Consider the following 18,530-nt stretch of genomic DNA (forward strand, 5'->3'; position numbering starts at 1 on the left):
TTCCTTTCTTATTGACCCAGATTACTTTGAATCAAGCTGACTGCACCTTTGTGTACTTTTGACGAGAATGTTGAAGTGAACATAAAGTCAGTCACTAAAGTGGAATTAATCAATAAAGTAATATTCCAGAAATGTTCTAAAAATATTTTTAAAATTCTACATCGCTTGTTACCAAAACAAATAGCAAACAATCATCAGTCCTTAGCCTCTCAAATGCCGTAATTCTGATGATGCCATTTTGCAATGTTATGGCTATCTAGAGTGACGTCACAAAACCTAGGCGCTTTACCGTACCATTGGTATAAACAATAAGAAAATACAAAGAATATATCCAACCAAAGAGTATCAGCTCTGTTCTATGTTCAAAGGGCCTATGTTTCTTTCAGCTTCATGCTCAGTCTGGGCGATGTTCGTGGACACAAGCGTCGTGCTATAGCTGTCCCGCTCGCTCTCGTCCCACATGAGTGTTGGCTAGCTGGCTGTGCCGACATCAGGGAATTCACTGAACAAGCAGGACCTTGACTGATAACAGACCCTTTCAGTCAGATTTTGGGAGCATATCTTGGTAATAAATCTGACTTTGCTAAGAAAAAATAATGCAAAGTCACAACGTTTTTCTTCAAGCAATGACAGTCCTGCACTGTGACACGGGCAGCCATTCTCAGTTCCCTGCTCATAAATGTGTGGTTCAAAATGCATCAAGGTAACACTTGAACTAAACGTAAAATCCAACTGATTGCATCGATATCTGTCTATCCACAATACCTGTCTATCCACAATACCTGTCTATCCACAATACGAAACACAATACGACAATCAAGACCCGACGTGACTGGCAATTATCACGTAACGCTTTCAGCACTAACGATTAGCTGAGTTCATCAGCGCATGGCTACTTCCAGTGAATTGCCAGTCAGTGCAATGTCCCAAGTGCTGAATCTTCTTGGCTTTCTGAAACTTTTTTCTGAAACACATTTTTCTTTCTAATATATTCTTTCCTATGTACTGGTATTGATAGTGGCAGACTTTATGTTCACTTGAAAGTTATTTGATTTGCATTTCACACGGAGAACTACCGGCCCCGATAGCACAGTTGGTAGAGCTTCGCTTAGGGAGCGGTAGATCCAGGGTCAATCCTGGGTCGAGTGACACCTAAGACTTTAAAAGAGGAAGTTGTAACTTCCTCGCGTGGCGTTCAGCATGAAGGGTATAGTGCAACAACTGGTTGACCCGTATCGGTATAATGGCTCGGGTAGGGCGGCTTACTTGCCTTCGGTAAGTCGTTTCCATGAAGCAGCACTAGATAAAAGAGCAGTGGAAATCCCTCCTGCAACAAGTTGGCACATTACATGCACCCTAAGGATTCCTTTGTTGTCATATGACTGAAAAATTGTTAAGTATTACGTGAAACCCCAAGTACTCACACAGAGAACTTTTCACGACACATAGGGATTCTGATTTATGGATGAAAGAAACTGGAATAATATAATGCCTTTACCAAGTACAAGTACCAGAAAATCTTGTGACTTTTAGCTGCATGAGGATTGCAGCATGCAATTTTCTTAGTGGGGTCGGAGGTGACGTGACCACCCTTTCGCGTCAAACAAAATGGTCGCCCAATGGCACAGCATTGTGGAAAAGGTCACTTTTTGCCACTTCACTAGCGACCAGTTAGGCGTAGATGTACTAAATAACATCACGAAAATTCTGCAGAAATACTCAGACTGTCTGGAAAGCTGGAAATTATACATATCCAAGGGATACAAGATCGCTGACAGCGATTCAAAAATATGCATTTTCTTATGCAATACTGTTGGGAGGACCGTTTTCTTCACTCACACTGTTTTTTGATAAGATCACGTGGTCTCCAGCTTACAGAATCACTGGTCAACTGGACCCAATCGACAATGCCTTAGGCAAGAGTTCCTGGATGATTCTCACGATCATGTTGAACAGGGAGGGTGCCGGAGTAAATCATACTACAAGTAGGTACCAAACACCTCACAATTTAAAGTTACAGCTTTACCAGCGAAAGCCTGAATACAAGCCTTCCAACTTATTGGTCAATCTGCTCAGCAATGAACGACAAAACCTGTGAGGGTAGCTCAGCCAGGTTGAGGATGGGAGAACTGTCCAGAGTAATCGTTTCGGGTAGAAGTAGCTGCATTTCAAAACGGCGATATCCTTGGACAGGGACAAATTGGCTTCGGCAAGATCAGGAGCTCTGCAGGGAATCTGTACATTTGCTAAGTCTGTTGGTGTGACAATAAGCTGTCAACGATGCTTGTGTGGCCATGTCTAAAGATTGTAGATCATCTGAAGTCTTCCATATACATGGCATGCAAATGCACTTTAATTGTGGAAAAGTTTGAACATGCCAAAGGTGGGTGGTTTACCCAGGGCAATCTGGTTTTCATCACCCATCAAACAGACTGCCGTCATACAAGTGAAAATTCTTGATTATGACATTTAACAACAATCAATAAAATAAAATGACAACTACAATCAAGTCACAAAGTCCATTTTATTGTACATGTCTTTGACATGACTAATATGGGGCAAATTGTCTGAAGAATGAATGAGTTAATGACTGGTAGTAGTTAGTCATTAGACAAAGGAAGTTTATATCTGCCTTTGGAGTAAATTGAACTGTAGAACTACCCATACATTCTCATTCATTAGCGGGGGCATGGAATCACTGCCTTTAAATTCTGATTGCTATTGGAATGTCAAATGATCCCTGCATCTTGTCTTGCTGTTAGTCTGGCATTTTCATCCCCTCCAACAAGCATGTCCATGACGGGCCAACACACGAATTCATGGCATTTCACTGGCCCATCATCATAGGGCAATTGTTTTCCAAGTCTCCTTACATAAAATGTCTAGTCCTATTCTGACAAATGTCGGGTCACTTCAAAAAACCCATGGTGTGTTTCTTGCTGCCTAGTTTCTCTTCGTCTTTCAAAACTTCCAATAATCTCTTGTTTAATGCCTGTCCAACCCGCTTTCCAGACTGTGAACATATAAAAGTGATAAAAGGTACAAAGGGTTTATAAAGAGAATGGAAACTCATACCAGCGTTTTGTGTTAAATGTGTGTCACAACTTAAAATTCCAAACAAAATAAAATTGATGACAGAATTGGTTTGGTGTGTTGTTTACCTTCACTTCAAAGTTAATAAGGTCTGAGGTTATAGTACGTAAACTTTTTGACTACAGTCGTTAATAACACTTCACATGCGTGGAAAAGTGTACATGCAACATCATAAGAAAAGTTAGAAAAAGTGGTTTATAAAGTTCTGTGAAAGTAGAAGTAATATCCTACATATACCTCCATCATATCCAAGACACTATCAGGGTGTAGGCTTCCTGATCCTTCCTTCTTTAGGGCTGTCACTGTACCTTTGTCTGTTATTCCCATTATAACTCTGCAAAAGAAGTCATGACAGTTTCTTTCAATGTTAACATGTTAATTTACCCTTTGATTATGATTACTAAAAGTATGGTTTTAAGGAAAATGAAGAAAAATATGCCCCCAAAAAGTAGGGGGAAAATTCATTTCATTTTGAGGCATTTTTTATATTTCTAAACAACCCCTCTATTTTATGCATATTTTCCATCAATGATCGGAAATGACGTCATCAAGGAAGATACGGGGAATGAGGGATCAGCTTAATTAACACCCCCGATTCAAGCTCCGTTAACTACAAAGCTGTTTTGACTATCACCAATGACATAACGACGGCAGACTACTTACTTTCCAGACTGATGGCTGGGGATTTATGAAAACTGTAGTTTAAACCCATTTTATGCCCCAAGGAGTAAGCTGAGAAGCTTTATTGCACTTTCATATCTTAGGACACATCATATACCATGTATTAAGAGAATAAAACCCAAGCTTTTCATAAAACCTTTAATACATGTATACAAAAGTAGTCTGGTCCATGAGTGGAGACTTGAGCAATAGCCTATGATTTACTGGTCACTGGGTCTGTGTGCCTCTATAGTAACGGCACTTTAGATTACTTGGAAAGAGATCAGTTACTCATATTTAGGCACAACAACTCATTTACCACCTACAGGTATATCAGGGAGGAGACATAATTTTTAGCACCAGACTGAATCAGCTGTCGTAAAGCCGGGCGTATATTGACCTTGTGTTTGGCAGCAACTGGGTTTTTGGCAACTGGAAGCAGCGAGCACCATACAACCGGATGCTGGTTTGACCTGATCTACGTGGGCTTGCGGTCACTGACAACTGCTGACTCCGTGGCTGCTCGGAGTTGAACATGTTCTACTTTTCTGTAACTCAAAGCATGCATTTGTACCCAGTTCAATCAATCTACGCGTGCTTGCGTCCATGGTCACGGTTGCTCCCAGTGCATGCATGAGTTCCACTATGAATAATGGCGACCACTGAGTGGACCCATGAGGCGAAAAATAAGCTCATCCATTTGTGGAGGCAGCCCGTGCTTGTAGAACACCTCTTGCTAGGCACAGACAAAGCATATGATGCACATGGGTTGTGTAAGGAGGGAGAAGGCTATAATTAGAACAAATTATTAAATTTGTCTATCCTTTCATTAAATGGGGGTATCAAGTGAAAAGTAGGAATAAAAGGACAAGGAAATTTTCCAACAATCTTAAATTTCAAAAGAAAAGACAAAGGTACATTAGACATTATATCAAATACATCCACGCATCATGTACAAGGGTCCCACCATCATGAATAGGTCACATGACTATCATGTTGCTATAAGTGTCTGCTCACAGTTGCCACCAGTCATAGTCTGAATCTGATCAGACACAGCCAGTGCTCATGATCATAAGGTTGAGTTGAGTTGTACCCAGCTGTTTATGATCGCAAGTCAACCTACGCCCTACTTAAATGAAATATTCTCGAGTACAGTGTAAGACACCAATCAAATAAATAAATAAATAAAAGGCTAGAAATATGCAGAATCTAGGTAAGATTCCAAATCTCATTTCAAGACTTTTTTTTATATATTCTTGTGACAGTGACTAAAATGAATCATAAGACTATGGCTCTGCTTTTAGGGCCATTGTGAAGCAGCTGAAGCACGTCGCCGATTCTTTCTAGCTTCTAAACATCCTCTCGTTGTTTTATATCTACGCTGAACATTAACATACATGTAGTACAACACCCGTATCTACAGCGTCTACACTGAACATGAATGTACATGTAGTACCACACCTATATCTGCAGCTTCTACACTGAACATGAACATACATGTAGTACCACACCTGTATCTGCAGTTTCTACACTGAACATGAACGTACATGTAGTACAACACCTATATCTGCAGCTTCTACACTGAACATGAATGTACATGTAGTACAACACCTATATCTGCAGTTTCTACACTGAACATGAACATACATGTAGTACCACACCTATATCTGCAGTTTCTACACTGAACATGAATGTACATGCAGTACCACACCTATATCTGCAGTTTCTACACTGAACATGAACGTACATGTAGTACAACACCTATATCTGCAGCTTCTACACTGAACATGAATGTACATGTAGTACAACACCTATATCTGCAGTTTCTACACTGAACATGAATGTACATGTAGTACCACACCTATATCTGCAGCTTCTACAATGAACATGAACGTACATGTAGTACAACACCCGTATCTACAGCTTCTACACTGAAGATGAACATACATGTAGTACCACACCTATATCTGCAGTTTCTACACTGAACATGAATGTACATGTAGTACAACACCCATATCTACAGCTTCTACACTGAACATGAACATACATGTAGTACAACACCCGTATCTGCAGATTCTACACTGAACATGAATGTACATGTAGTACCACACCTATATCTGCAGCTTCTACACTGAACATGAACATACATGTAGTACCACACCTATATCTGCAGTTTCTACACTGAACATGAATGTACATGTAGTACAACACCCGTATCTGCAGATTCTACACTGAACATGAATGTACATGTAGTACCACACCTATATCTGCAGCTTCTACACTGAACATGAACATACATGTAGTACAACACCTATATCTGCAGTTTCTACACTGAACATGAATGTACATGTAGTAAAACACCCATATCTACAGCTTCTACACTGAACATGAACGTCCTTGTAGTACAACACCTATATCTGCAGTTTCTACACTGAACATGAATGTACATGCAGTACCACACCTATATCTGCAGTTTCTACACTGAACATGAATGTACATGTAGTACCACACCTATATCTGCAGTTTCTACACTGAACATGACTGTACATGTAATACCACACCTATATCTGCAGTTTCTAGGATGAACAAGAATGTACATGTAGTACAACACCTATATCTACAGTTTCTACACTGAACATGAACGTACATGTAGTACCACACCTGTATCTGCAGCTTCTACACTGAACATGAATGTACATGTAGTACCACACCTATATCTGCAGTTTCTAGGATGAACAAGAATGTACATGTAGTACAACACCTATACCTATTTTCAGGGATACCCATATGCCTGGGGTAGCAACGGAATGCAAAGCCGCTTCATCTGCAGCAGTATTTCCAGGGATACCCATATGCCTGGGCACCCAGCAAAAGACAATGATAAAATCTTCATTAAGTTGTTTAATGCAGTTTCTAGGATGAACAAGAATGTACATATAGTACCACACCTATATCTGCAGTTTCTACACTGAACAAGAATGTACATGTGCTACCACACCTGTATCTGCAGATTCCACACTGAACGTGAATGTACATGTACTACCACACACTACACACATAAAATCTTCATTAAGTCTTTTAATGCAGTTTCTAGGATGAACAAGAATGTACATATAGTACAACACCTGTATCTGCAGTTTCTACACTGAACATGAATGTACATGTAGTACCACACCTATATCTGCAGTTTCTACACTAAACATGACTGTACATGTAGTACAACACCTGTATCTGCAGTTTCTACACTGAACATGAACGTCCATGTAGTACAACACCTATATCTGCAGTTTCTAGGATGAACAAGAATGTACATGTAGTACCACACCTATATCTGCAGTTTCTACACTGAACATGAACGTACATGTAGTACAACACCTATATCTGCAGCTTCTACACTGAACATGAATGTACATGTAGTACCACACCTATATCTGCAGTTTCTACACTGAACATGAATGTACATGTAGTACAACACCTGTATCTGCAGTTTCTACACTGAACATGAACGTACATGTAGTACCACACCTATATCTGCAGTTTCTACACTGAACATGAACGTACATGTAGTACAACACCTATATCTGCAGTTTCTACACTGAACATGAATGTACATGTAGTACAACACCTATATCTGCAGTTTCTACACACTGAACAAGAACGTACATGTAATACCGCACCTATATCTGCAGTTTCTAGGATGAACAAGAATGTACATGTAGTACAACACCTATATCTACAGTTTCTACACTGAACATGAACATACATGTAGTACCACACCTATATCTGCAGCTTCTACACTGAACATGAATGTACATGTAGTACCACACCTATATCTGCAGTTTCTAGGATGAACAAGAATGTACATGTAGTACAACACCTATACCTATTTCCAGGGATACCCATATGCCTGGGGTAGCAACGGAATGCAAAGCCGCTTCATCTGCAGCAGTATTTCCAGGGATACCCATATGCCTGGGCACCCAGCAAAAGAGTTGTTTAATGCAGTTTCTAGGATGAACAAGAATGTACATATAGTACCACACCTATATCTGCAGTTTCTACACTGAACATGAACGTACATGTAGTACCACACCTATATCTGCAGTTTCTACACTGAACAGTACATGTGCTACCACACCTGTATCTGCAGATTCCACACTGAACGTGAATGTACATGTACTACCACACACTACACACATAAAATCTTCATTAAGTCGTTTAATGCAGTTTCTAGGATGAACAAGAATGTACATATAGTACAACACCTGTATCTGCAGTTTCTACACTGAACATGAACGTACATGTAGTACCACACCTATATCTGCAGTTTCTACACTGAACATGAATGTACATGTAGTACCACACCTATATCTGCAGTTTCTACACTGAACATGAACGTACATGTAGTACAACACCAGTATCTGCAGTTTCTAGGATGAACAAGAATGTACATGTAGTACAACACCTATATTTGCAGTTTCTAAGCTGAACATGAATGTACATGTAGTACAACACCTATATCTGCAGTTTCTACACTGTACATGTAGTACAACACCTGTATCTGCAGATTCCACACTGAACATGAATGTACATGTACTACCACACCCGTATCTGCAGTTTCTAGGATGGAACAAGAATGTACATGTAGTACAACACCTGTATCTGCAGTTTCTACACTGAACATGAATGTACATGAGTACAACACCTATATCTGCAGTTTCTACACTGAACATGAATCTACGTGTAGTACAACACCTATATCTGTTAACATGGAAATATAACAGCTATTTTTACATCCACCATAGATGTCTGTTTTTGCAACTGCAAAAAAAAAAGCACGAAAACCATTACTGGATCTGAATGACATGACCTCTGTCTTGATTTTAAGGTGGTCCTCCTCCTTTTCTAGTGAATGTAGTGAACTGTCAAGTAACACATGCATACCACTGCATGCTACCTCCAACCAAAACATTGATTGCTGCTATCACAGTGAGAACTTTCTCAGTGCAGTGATGAACTCAAATTCAATCCTATGTACTTATTGATTCCATCACATACCTGGCCAGACAGCACGACTCTTCCTTCTGACTGGCATCTACCAAATGACAGTTCCCAATCTGAAGAAAGAAAATAAATATCAGTTAAACGTTCAACAAAACATTTACTAATTCAAATGCATTTACAGCTGAATTTATAATGACAATGTTCTGAAGAATTTAGGGGTACAAAGTAGCAAACAAACCACCTGACTCTGCAGTCAAATCAGCAAGAGCTGGATTTGAACCAAGATAATGGTTTATATAAACCACAGTCAGAACAAAGGTTTAGCAAATTTATCAACAAAATTACACACAAGGTTAAAACTTTACAGGTTTACTAGTTAATATCATCTTTGTAATTCATTCTTTGAAGAACTTCAACATGAGAACAAATTTAATTGTCCATTTAAATTCATTGAGCTTTGGGCGTGAGAAGATTTAAGTTTTTAACTTGATTACATGAATATGCATCACAGTTTATACTTTACGCCATGTCTTGAAGTTTGGCTATGCTTGTTTGCAATACCTTGTGACCTCTGTTTAAAATATGAATGAAAGATTATGGTCTAACACCAATTTGCTCCGCATAAAATAGAACATACCTGCAACAACAATTGCATAAAAGTTAATCCACATACATATAGTATTCCAAAACTGAAATTTTGCATTGTATGTAACAAACATTTACTATGAATGTTTGTGTAAAGTAAACTTCAGATCAATGTTGTCCTTTTTTATTAACCTACTTCTGCTCTATCTCAAGTTTACAAAGAGTGAAGCACATTATCTTCACATGTAACATCTGTGATTTGAAGGAAAAGGTCATGAGAAAATGAGAAAAAAACCCAATCAATCAGCAGCTAGTAAAGGCAAGCTTAAACATAGCTCTGAGGCGCTTTCCACAGCTGGTTGCTCCTAGCCAATTAGGGATAACTTACTTGAGGCGAGATGATTGCACTGCATTTTGCAGGAGAACACTGGGCACCTTACCTTACTGTGTGTGATGAGGGCAAGGGAGGAGGCGACACTGGGCACCTTACCTTACTGTGTGTGATGAGGGCAAGGAAGGAGGCGACACTGGGCACCTTACCTTACTGTGTGTGATGAGGGCAAGGGAGGAGGCGACACTGGGCACCTTATCTTACTGTGTGTGATGAGGGCAAGGGAGGAGACGACACTCGGCACCTTACCTTACTGTGTGTGATGAGGGCAAGGGAGGAGACGACACTCGGCACCCTACCTTACTGTGTGTGATGAGGGCAAGGGAGGAGGCGACACTGGGCACCTTACCTTACTGTGTGTGATGAGGGCAAGGGAGGAGACGACACTGGGCACCTTACCTTACTGTGTGTGATGAGGGCAAGGGAGGAGACGACACTGGGCACCCTACCTTACTGTGTGTGATGAGGGCAAGGGAGGAGGCGATACTTGGCACCTTACCTTACTGTGTGTGATGAGGGCAAGGGAGGAGGCGCCACTGGGCACCTTACCTTACTGTGTGTGATGAGGGCAGGGGAGGAGACGACACTGGGCACCTTACCTTACTGAATGTGATGAAAACAGGACAGAAGACAACACTGGACACCTTACCTTACTGAGTGTGATGAGAACAGAGAGGAGACGACACTGGGCACCTTACCTTACTGAGTGTGATGAGAACAGGAGAGTAGACAACACTGGGCACCTTGCCTTACTGAGTGTGATGAGAACAGGACAGAAGACAACACTGGACACCTTACTTTACTGAGTGTGATGAGAACAGGGGAGGAGATAACACTGGGCACCTTGCCTTACTGAGTGTGATGAGGACAGGGGAGGAGACGACACTGGGCACCTTACCTTACTGAGTGTGGTGAGGACAGGGGAGGAGACAACACTGGACACCTTACCTTACTGAGTGTGATGAGAACAGGGGAGGAGACAACATTCAGACGTTTGACATCGTATGGATCATCAGAGATCTCCAGCTCTGTGTGCCCTTCTTCCTCAGAAACAGTCACATTAGGGATTCTGAAAGTGATGTTTTTTGAATTACAAAAGAAAAGTGTTTTCATAATTTAAAAATACAGGAAAGGACAGCACAAAAATGAAGCTGGATCAGCAGATAGGCCATTCAAAACTGACTCCAAAAATAAATGTGCTTATTTTCTTACACTTTCTTTTTTAACTGAATTAATGGAGGTCAAATATTCAAATGGTGGGCTTTATGGACCATACTGCCAGTGGTAAGTACACACACTCCTCAGTATTTCACATCACTGTATTTGCATTATATTCATCTACAGGTGAATTCTGGAGAACATCAAAGTAATCTTTTATTCATGGGTAATAACTATTCAAACATTAAAAGGTGTGTTTATAGACAAAACACTTCTGATTATTTATTTATTTATTTGTCTGGTGTTTTATGCCATACTCAAGAGTATTTCACTTATAAGACGGTGGCTAGCATTATGGTGGATGGAAACCGGGCAGAGCCGGGGGGAAACCCACGACCATCCGCAGGTTGCTAGCAGAAACACTTCTGATGATGTGATAAACACCACCTATATGGTTCAAAAAGCCCACCATATAATTCAAAAATTTAATGCAAATTGCCAAAAAAAAAAACTGAAAAAAAAAACAATGATATATTTTTACACATTGTTTAGTCCATCTGATGAGCTTAATTTGATTTTTTAGCTTTCCTTCTCTTTAAATGATGGAGTATGCGGTATCCTTTACTTACTTAGTGTTATATAAGGCAGCTTTTACGGCTATTGAAACTGCGTCAAAGAGATTCCCACCACATTCCAGTAACTATCACAAACAGAAACACAAAACATGTACAGTAACAATCTTAAGCCCCGTCCAGACTATCTAATATCCTTCAACTTTTGTCCACTCATCAGCAAGTTCAATGCTGTTGAGGTAAGTTGGGTGTCCTATCTATACTACAAATCAAATAGGTCAACACTGTCCAACACTGGTGTTGTATGTTGATCAATGTCGAGCTGTGTTCCAAACTTTCGATAAATTGGAGGGAAATTTCCACCTTTCTCTCCAATGCACAATGAGAGACACAATGACCTTCACCTGGAAGAATTGTGTCATGGGTTTATCGTTTGTGCTTATTACCATAGCCATACTCCTGTATCAATGAAACTGTCTCCTCTCTCTTTCACCTTTGGCACTGCCATTTTGCCCAGGTCAATTGCCTTAAGACGGTCACGTTATTTCTACATGCCCGCTGATTGGCTACATTCACTCAACCTGACTCAACTTGTTGACAACAAATACACATGCACATTTCCAATTTAACAAAGTTGGATGGTGTTTAATGTTGTTTAACAGAGTTGAAGAACCTGTCCAAACTACTGAACATGGCTCAACTTGTTCACTCAACTTCAACTTGTCTCTTGTTGGGTCACCAAAAGTTGAGTGATGTTGGGTTGTCTAGACGTGGTTTAAACTAACAATAATCAATCTACAACAGCAATGGATATGTGATACTACTTGTGATAAGTGTAGTTCAAAACAAATATACATTGCAATGGCAATACATATTTATTTATTTATCTATTTGACTGTTGTTTAACCCCATACTCTAGAATTTTTCTAGAGTAAAAACTTTCATGACGACAGTCAGTTTTATGGGTTGGAGAAAATGCAGTGCCCGGGTAAACCACCACCCTTTGGCAAGTTACTACCAAACTTTTCCAATGTGTGACATACAGATACATGTTGGAGGAAGGCAAGGCGTGGTCTTCAACAAACGTTAAACTATGCCAATGCCCACAAGAGTATTGTCAGCTTCTTATTGTCCACGTTGTCACCAAGGTCCCACAAGCAGTGAGATTGGGGAAATCTGAAAATTCCCTGTGTAAGGCTGGTTTGAACACACACCTTGTGTTCCTAGAGACTGAAAGTTAAGCACTAACCATAAGACCAGCAATAGTCCGCTAATGTTCATAAATATACGAAGGTGACTTCTAATATATTAAATCAAGAATCAAGTCTTTGGGTACATGATGAACAGGTTTCATACTTCCATCATAAGAATGACATGAATTTACTCACGACAAAAGATTTTTAACACTCAGATGTAATAGTTGCATGGCATACCACGATATCCACGTACAGGACCCAACACTGCTGCCCTGGAATAATTACTAAAGAGTTCAGGTCTAAGCTTGTGGCTGTGTCATATGCTCGTGCTAGCGTGTTGCTGATTTCTGTGGCTAATTCTTCCCCACCTCGGCCTTCAAACTCGGGAGTGGCGTTTGCTGAGCTATTAAAATAAAGGATATTCATTTATATCAGAATCAGGCACTGCAGAGGGAGCCTTTGTAGCGCGGTCATCAGCGTGCTAGTGCAGCACAATGACTCAGAACCTGGTCACCAATGCAGTTGCTGTGAGCTCAAGTCCACCTCATGACCTAACCATCGCAGAGCAAAGTGCTTTAACCACTTGATCTTGACCCAATACCACACTAAAGTGATAATGACTACTTAAAGAAATAAATAAATTATGATATATTGAATTTTTGGGAAAGTGTGAAGTACGAAGTAGTTTGAACATAAAGACTTTCCACAAATTTGGAAAGTCTTCCACATGCCACATTTAAATGTGTAATCAATTTTCATTTAGAAGCCTGGGGCCTCCGTGGGTCAGTATGTTAGCGCACAACCCGGGAGCCTCTCACCAATGCGGTCACTGTGAGTTCAAGTCCAGGTCACGCTGGCTTCCTCTCCAGCCATATGTGGGAAGGTTTGTCCGCAATCTGCAGTTAGCCATGGGTTTCCAGCGGGCAGTGTCCGGTTTCCACCCACCATAATGCTGGTTGCCGTTGTATAAGTGAAATATTCTTGAGTACAGCGTAAAACACCAATCAGATAAATAAATACATTTATTAAGAAGCCAGTCTGTGTGATTATAACACAGCTTTCCACTGGCATGAAATTCTTCGGATGGATTTCACCAGTCCATCAGTGGGATTTAAAATTACATGAACTTTATCTGGTTTGGTCTCACTTCTCACCAGTCCACAAAGAATTCCAGTCGGCCCTGATTAGGCCTATCAGCAGTGGGCTGACCCATGTCAGCTTTTACCCCCACCAAAATGTCTGTGTTAGCCTGGAGAGGAAAAATCGACAGTAGAATACATCACAGAAATCACCACTCCAGCAGCCTGCCTTACAAAATTGTCACAACACAACGTCAAGCTCATTTAACCAGAGATCAATTTCTTCATTCTATGCTACTTCAGCGGTATGTTGTACTGCTCCAAAGACGTGCCCCAAGAGAGTGAGATTTGTGATTCAGGTATTTTCTCACAAAATAAAGTAAAAGTTGCAGACTGGACAGCAACACTACACTAGTCAAAAGCTAGATGGAAGCTATTTATTGCACTTTTGTGTCTAGAGTTACCTCCCTTTGACAGTGTTTTCAGTGGTCTGGTTTACTCGGCATGATCTGACAAATTAAGATTTGAAATGATTTTCTGTGAGCAAAGAACAGATGTTTGGTTTCAGGAATATGAATTGTTTTTCTTTTTTGGAAGAATAATGCAAATAATGTCATATTTACAGATAACTATATTTGTCGTATAACTTAGTCATATTAAAATTTGGCATAGTTTTTCCAGTACAGCTGCATGCACATAACTGCTCCTTGCACTATCAGAATTTTTCTATATGTTTTGTCAGTTTCTTGGTTTCATGTGATTTAAAGTCACTATTTCATCATACCTTAACAATGTCTATCAGCAACAGTAGGAGACAATCTGAATGCCTAGAAATGTTTAGGGCTATATCACTGTACTGAGGACTGAGCGGACCCTCCAGTGTACTTGAGGGGACCCACCAGTGTACCTGAGGGCACCCAACAAATTACCTGAGGGCACCCTCCAATGTACCTGAGGAGACCCATCAATCAACCTGAGGACACTCGTCAGTCAACCTGAGGAAACCCGTCAGTTTAGCTCAGGTTACTCACCAGGCTACCTGAGGGGTTCCATCAGTCAGCCGGAGGACACCCGTCAGTCAAGCTGAGGAAACCCGTCAGTCTAGCTCAGGGTACCCACCAGCCTACCTGAGGACACCCATCAGTTTAGCTCAGGGTACCCACCAGCCTACCTGAGGACACCCATTAGTTTAGCTCAGGGTACCCACCAGCCTACCTGAGGGGTTCCATCAGTCAACCAGAGGACACCCATCAGTCAACCTGAGGAAACCCGTCAGTTTAGCTCAGGGTACCCACCAGGCTACTTGAGGGGTTCCATCAGGCAACCTGAGGACAACCGTCAGTCTAGCTCAGGGTACCCACCAGCCTACCTGAGGACACCCATCAGGAAACCTGAGGACACCCGCCAGTCTGGCTCAGGGTACCCACCAGCCTACCTGAGGACACCCACCAGGCTACCTGAGGACACCCATCAGTCTAGCTCAGGGTACCCACCAGCCTACCTGAGGACACCCACCAGCCTACCTGAGGACACCCACCAGGCTACCTGAGGGCACCCATCAGTTTAGCTCAGGGTACCCATCAGGCTACTTGAGGGGTTCCATTTGTCAACCGGAGGACACCCATCAGGCAACCTGAGGACAACCACCAGCCTACCTGAGGCGTCCCATCAGTCTAGCTCAGGGTACCCACCAGCCTACCTGATGACAACCACCAGGCTACCTGAGTTGTCCCATCAGTCTACCTGAGGGTACCCTCCAGTCTACCTGATGACACCCACCAGTCTACCGGTGGATATCCATTTGACCACCTAAGGACACCTACCAATCTACCTCAGATTACCCACCAGTTTGTCTGATCCACCAGGCTACCTGAGGTGACCAATCAGGCTACCTGAATAGACCCACCAGTCTACCTTAGGAGACTCACCAGCCTAAGCCTGGCTGATCCACTGGTGTTGGACACCATGTCTGTCTCTAATTCCATGTGACGGTAGTCTTCACATCCTCTCCCATCCTCTCTTACATTATCCTGAAAAATAAGACTGAATACTACAAGTAATTTGCATGTACTTAGAGTATACAAGCAACTGTTATATCATGAAGAATGTCTGTTGGAATATTCTTGACATTATATTTCCATACTTATTTGTGAGTTTTATGTTCACCTGGAAGGTCACCATTTAGGAAAATATTTACCAAACTTTAAAATGTTGTTGCTCCCTGCTAAAATGATTGATAGCAATAGGTCTATATTATATTTCATATCTAGTAGGTGTGACTGTTCTGTACTGTACATCTATGAATGCAAAAATCCTCACCAATTAAAAAGATATTGTTATCGGTGCAACTCCTAAAGTGCTCTATTGATAAACAAAAAAAATAAATCAATTCTGACTGAATCGCAAATCAAATTTACTTTTAGTTTTGCAGGTGAATTTCCGAGGAAGCAATGCTAGCAGTTGTAAAGACAAGGCTGATCCATTTGTTAATCGATGAGATCTTTCTTGTTCAAACACTGAAATTCCCATAGACTCTCTAAAGAACCTAATCAAGAATGTATAAAAGCATTAATGGTAAACAAAATTGAACGTGACGGTCTGTTGTAATTCAGGAGTAATCTCCCTTTACTCTTGTCTTCCCAACTAAAACCTGATTTTTCCACCGAAACGACTTGCCGTTTCATTAAATACCCTGATCGGAGGACTTGTGAGCTACATGACCCAATGGACGGAACACTTGACAGAACGATCTTACCTGAACTCCATGAACAATAAAGGTTTTCTCCGCATCGCTCAACAAAACATCTGCCATGCTCGCTCTTGCTGTTGTTGTTGCGCGCGTCGTCTGCAAGAAGTATTTAAATACATCATTTAAACGTCAACCTAATATAACGGAATAGATTTTACATCTTACGGAAACAATTTTGCGTCTTTGGTTTAATAACAGAGACACATTTAACATTTAATTACATATAAGAATAATCCAACGGCTGATATCAGGATTCTGGGGCCGTATTAATAACAATTTCCACATTTTTTGATCAGAAAAATATTATTCATTCCTAATTTTGAAACCACTGCCTACAATTTCGCTTTAGCTTGTACTCACAAGTCAATGACGTTTTACACATGAGTTCTTGTTGTCAAGTATCGTGTAGGACATCCTGATAAGATGATATTGTCCTAATTGTAGCTCTGTTCTTTGAAACAAACCAGTTCTGCAATGTAAGTAATAGTTTACTGATTCCAGTTCATGGATCTGTCTCAGCGTCCTTTTGTGTGGGCCGGTTTTCAGGTTTTGACGGTTGATTCCACGCTAGCCCTGAATGACTACGACACACTCATTTATATTTGTACTTCCTAATACCAAATCTCTGTTCTTGTGACCCCTTAATCACACTTCTTAAGGAGTTAAATTAAACATCGAGGCCTATTTTCAACAATTTTTGATAGTTGCCTGCCTCAACATCAGAAATTGTTGAAAATTGACCTCATCGTTTAATTTAATTGAACTACTTCGTAAGTGACAGTCCCTTTGCATCCCATCTCAGGTCTGGGGATCCCTCTTTGCACCCTATCTCAGGTCTGGGGATCCCTAGATTACTTTCTTACTAACGGCTCATCTCTTGGGACCCCTTATATTTAGTTCAAACCTGAAATGACTGAAGGCTAATGTGCTCTGACAACATTTAAACAAAATCAGTGGACTCATCAAAAAGATGAAGTTTAATTTCTTTAATAATCCCTATATGTTTGTTGTTGTTGTTAATGTTGGTGGGAATAGCATACTGGTTGTAGTGTGTATGTTTGGAATGTGCTGCAGTTACTTACTTCTACTGAAGACTATTTACACATAAAACAATCATTTATTTCTTGTCAGTCCTGTTCGAAATTAAAAAAAAATATTTTGTTCTTTGTTCAAAATCATTTTGTCCTTGTTTTGTTTTAGGGATGAAGTGGAGTCTGGCTATGGCACGATGCACGAAACTGGTGCTGGTAAAATAATCGTGAAGTCAGCCAGACGGCCGGCTGAGGACACAGTAGTCATAGTGGACTGTACTCCATTCTGCAAACGGCTGGGCTTGATGTGGCCAGAGGGTCAGCAGTTATGGTTTGTTAAGGACATCTGCGGTGTGATCTGTGCTGTGTTTACCTGGATGTTAGTGGGCTACGCAGAGTTTGTGGTCCTGTTCGTCATGTTGATTCCTGGCACGTCAGCGGTCTACGCCACGGTCCACGGCCTACTCTTCACATTCCTGTCCACAATGGCCGTGTCTTCACACATGAGAACCATGCTCACTGACCCTGTAAGTTATGGTCCTGCCATTTGTGCATTCATTCTTAATGTGATGCACATTATATGACATTTGCCCAAAAAGAACCGATGATGCTTTGGTGCCTGGTACCTTTGCTGGCCGAATGCTTTAAAGTGGTAATTTAGAACTTGAACCCTTGACACATGGTGTAATCTAGCCCTTGATCAATGAGACAATGCTCTAATCCGTCCCTTGACCAATTCATGAGATTGTCTTTTAATGTAGTGCTGGACAAATAAGCTCCTAGCTCTTGAGTCAGTTGGGCCGTGTTTCAATCTAGTCCTTGACCAGTTACATGTAGGTCATGCTCCAGTCTAGCTCTTGACCAATGAGATGGTGTTTTAATCTAGCCCTTGTCCAATGAAACTGTGTTTTAATCTAGCCCTCATGCAATGAATTTATATGTTAATTTAACCCTTGTACGATGAGACCATGTTCTAATTTAGCCCTTGATCCAATGGGACTGCGTTCTAATC

General features: G+C 40.9%; 2 protein-coding genes across 3 annotated transcripts in view; one reads left to right on the forward strand and one right to left on the reverse strand.

Moving 5' to 3' along the window:
- Positions 1-2,505: 2,505 nt before the first annotated feature.
- LOC135475219 (exosome complex component RRP42-like) lies at positions 2,506-16,564 on the reverse strand. 2 transcript variants are annotated; one of them, XM_064755032.1, is made up of 9 exons: positions 16,494-16,564; positions 15,667-15,768; positions 13,814-13,908; positions 12,897-13,062; positions 11,521-11,591; positions 10,682-10,802; positions 8,812-8,870; positions 3,331-3,427; positions 2,506-3,013 (listed from the first exon to the last, which is right to left on the reverse strand). In XM_064755032.1, exons 1-9 carry the CDS (start codon positions 16,548-16,550, stop codon positions 2,909-2,911), a joined length of 873 nt encoding a protein of 290 aa, XP_064611102.1. In that variant the 5' UTR covers positions 16,551-16,564; the 3' UTR covers positions 2,506-2,908. The 2 variants fall into 2 exon arrangements, with proteins under 2 accessions (XP_064611102.1, XP_064611103.1); XM_064755033.1 differs by having other exon boundaries at positions 15,667-15,781; positions 16,494-16,546.
- Positions 16,565-16,885: 321 nt separating this feature from the next.
- Positions 16,886-18,530, forward strand: part of LOC135475358 (palmitoyltransferase ZDHHC3-like) — a 30,042-nt gene continuing 28,397 nt past the window's right edge. Inside the window, 2 exon segments of the mRNA XM_064755218.1 lie at positions 16,886-16,963; positions 17,688-18,045. Of these exon segments, the coding sequence (XP_064611288.1) occupies positions 16,962-16,963; positions 17,688-18,045 (360 nt within the window). The 5' untranslated portion in view covers positions 16,886-16,961.

Source organism: Liolophura sinensis, chromosome 9, assembly GCF_032854445.1.
Source record: "Liolophura sinensis isolate JHLJ2023 chromosome 9, CUHK_Ljap_v2, whole genome shotgun sequence".
NCBI classification, from domain to species: domain Eukaryota; kingdom Metazoa; phylum Mollusca; class Polyplacophora; order Chitonida; family Chitonidae; genus Liolophura; species Liolophura sinensis.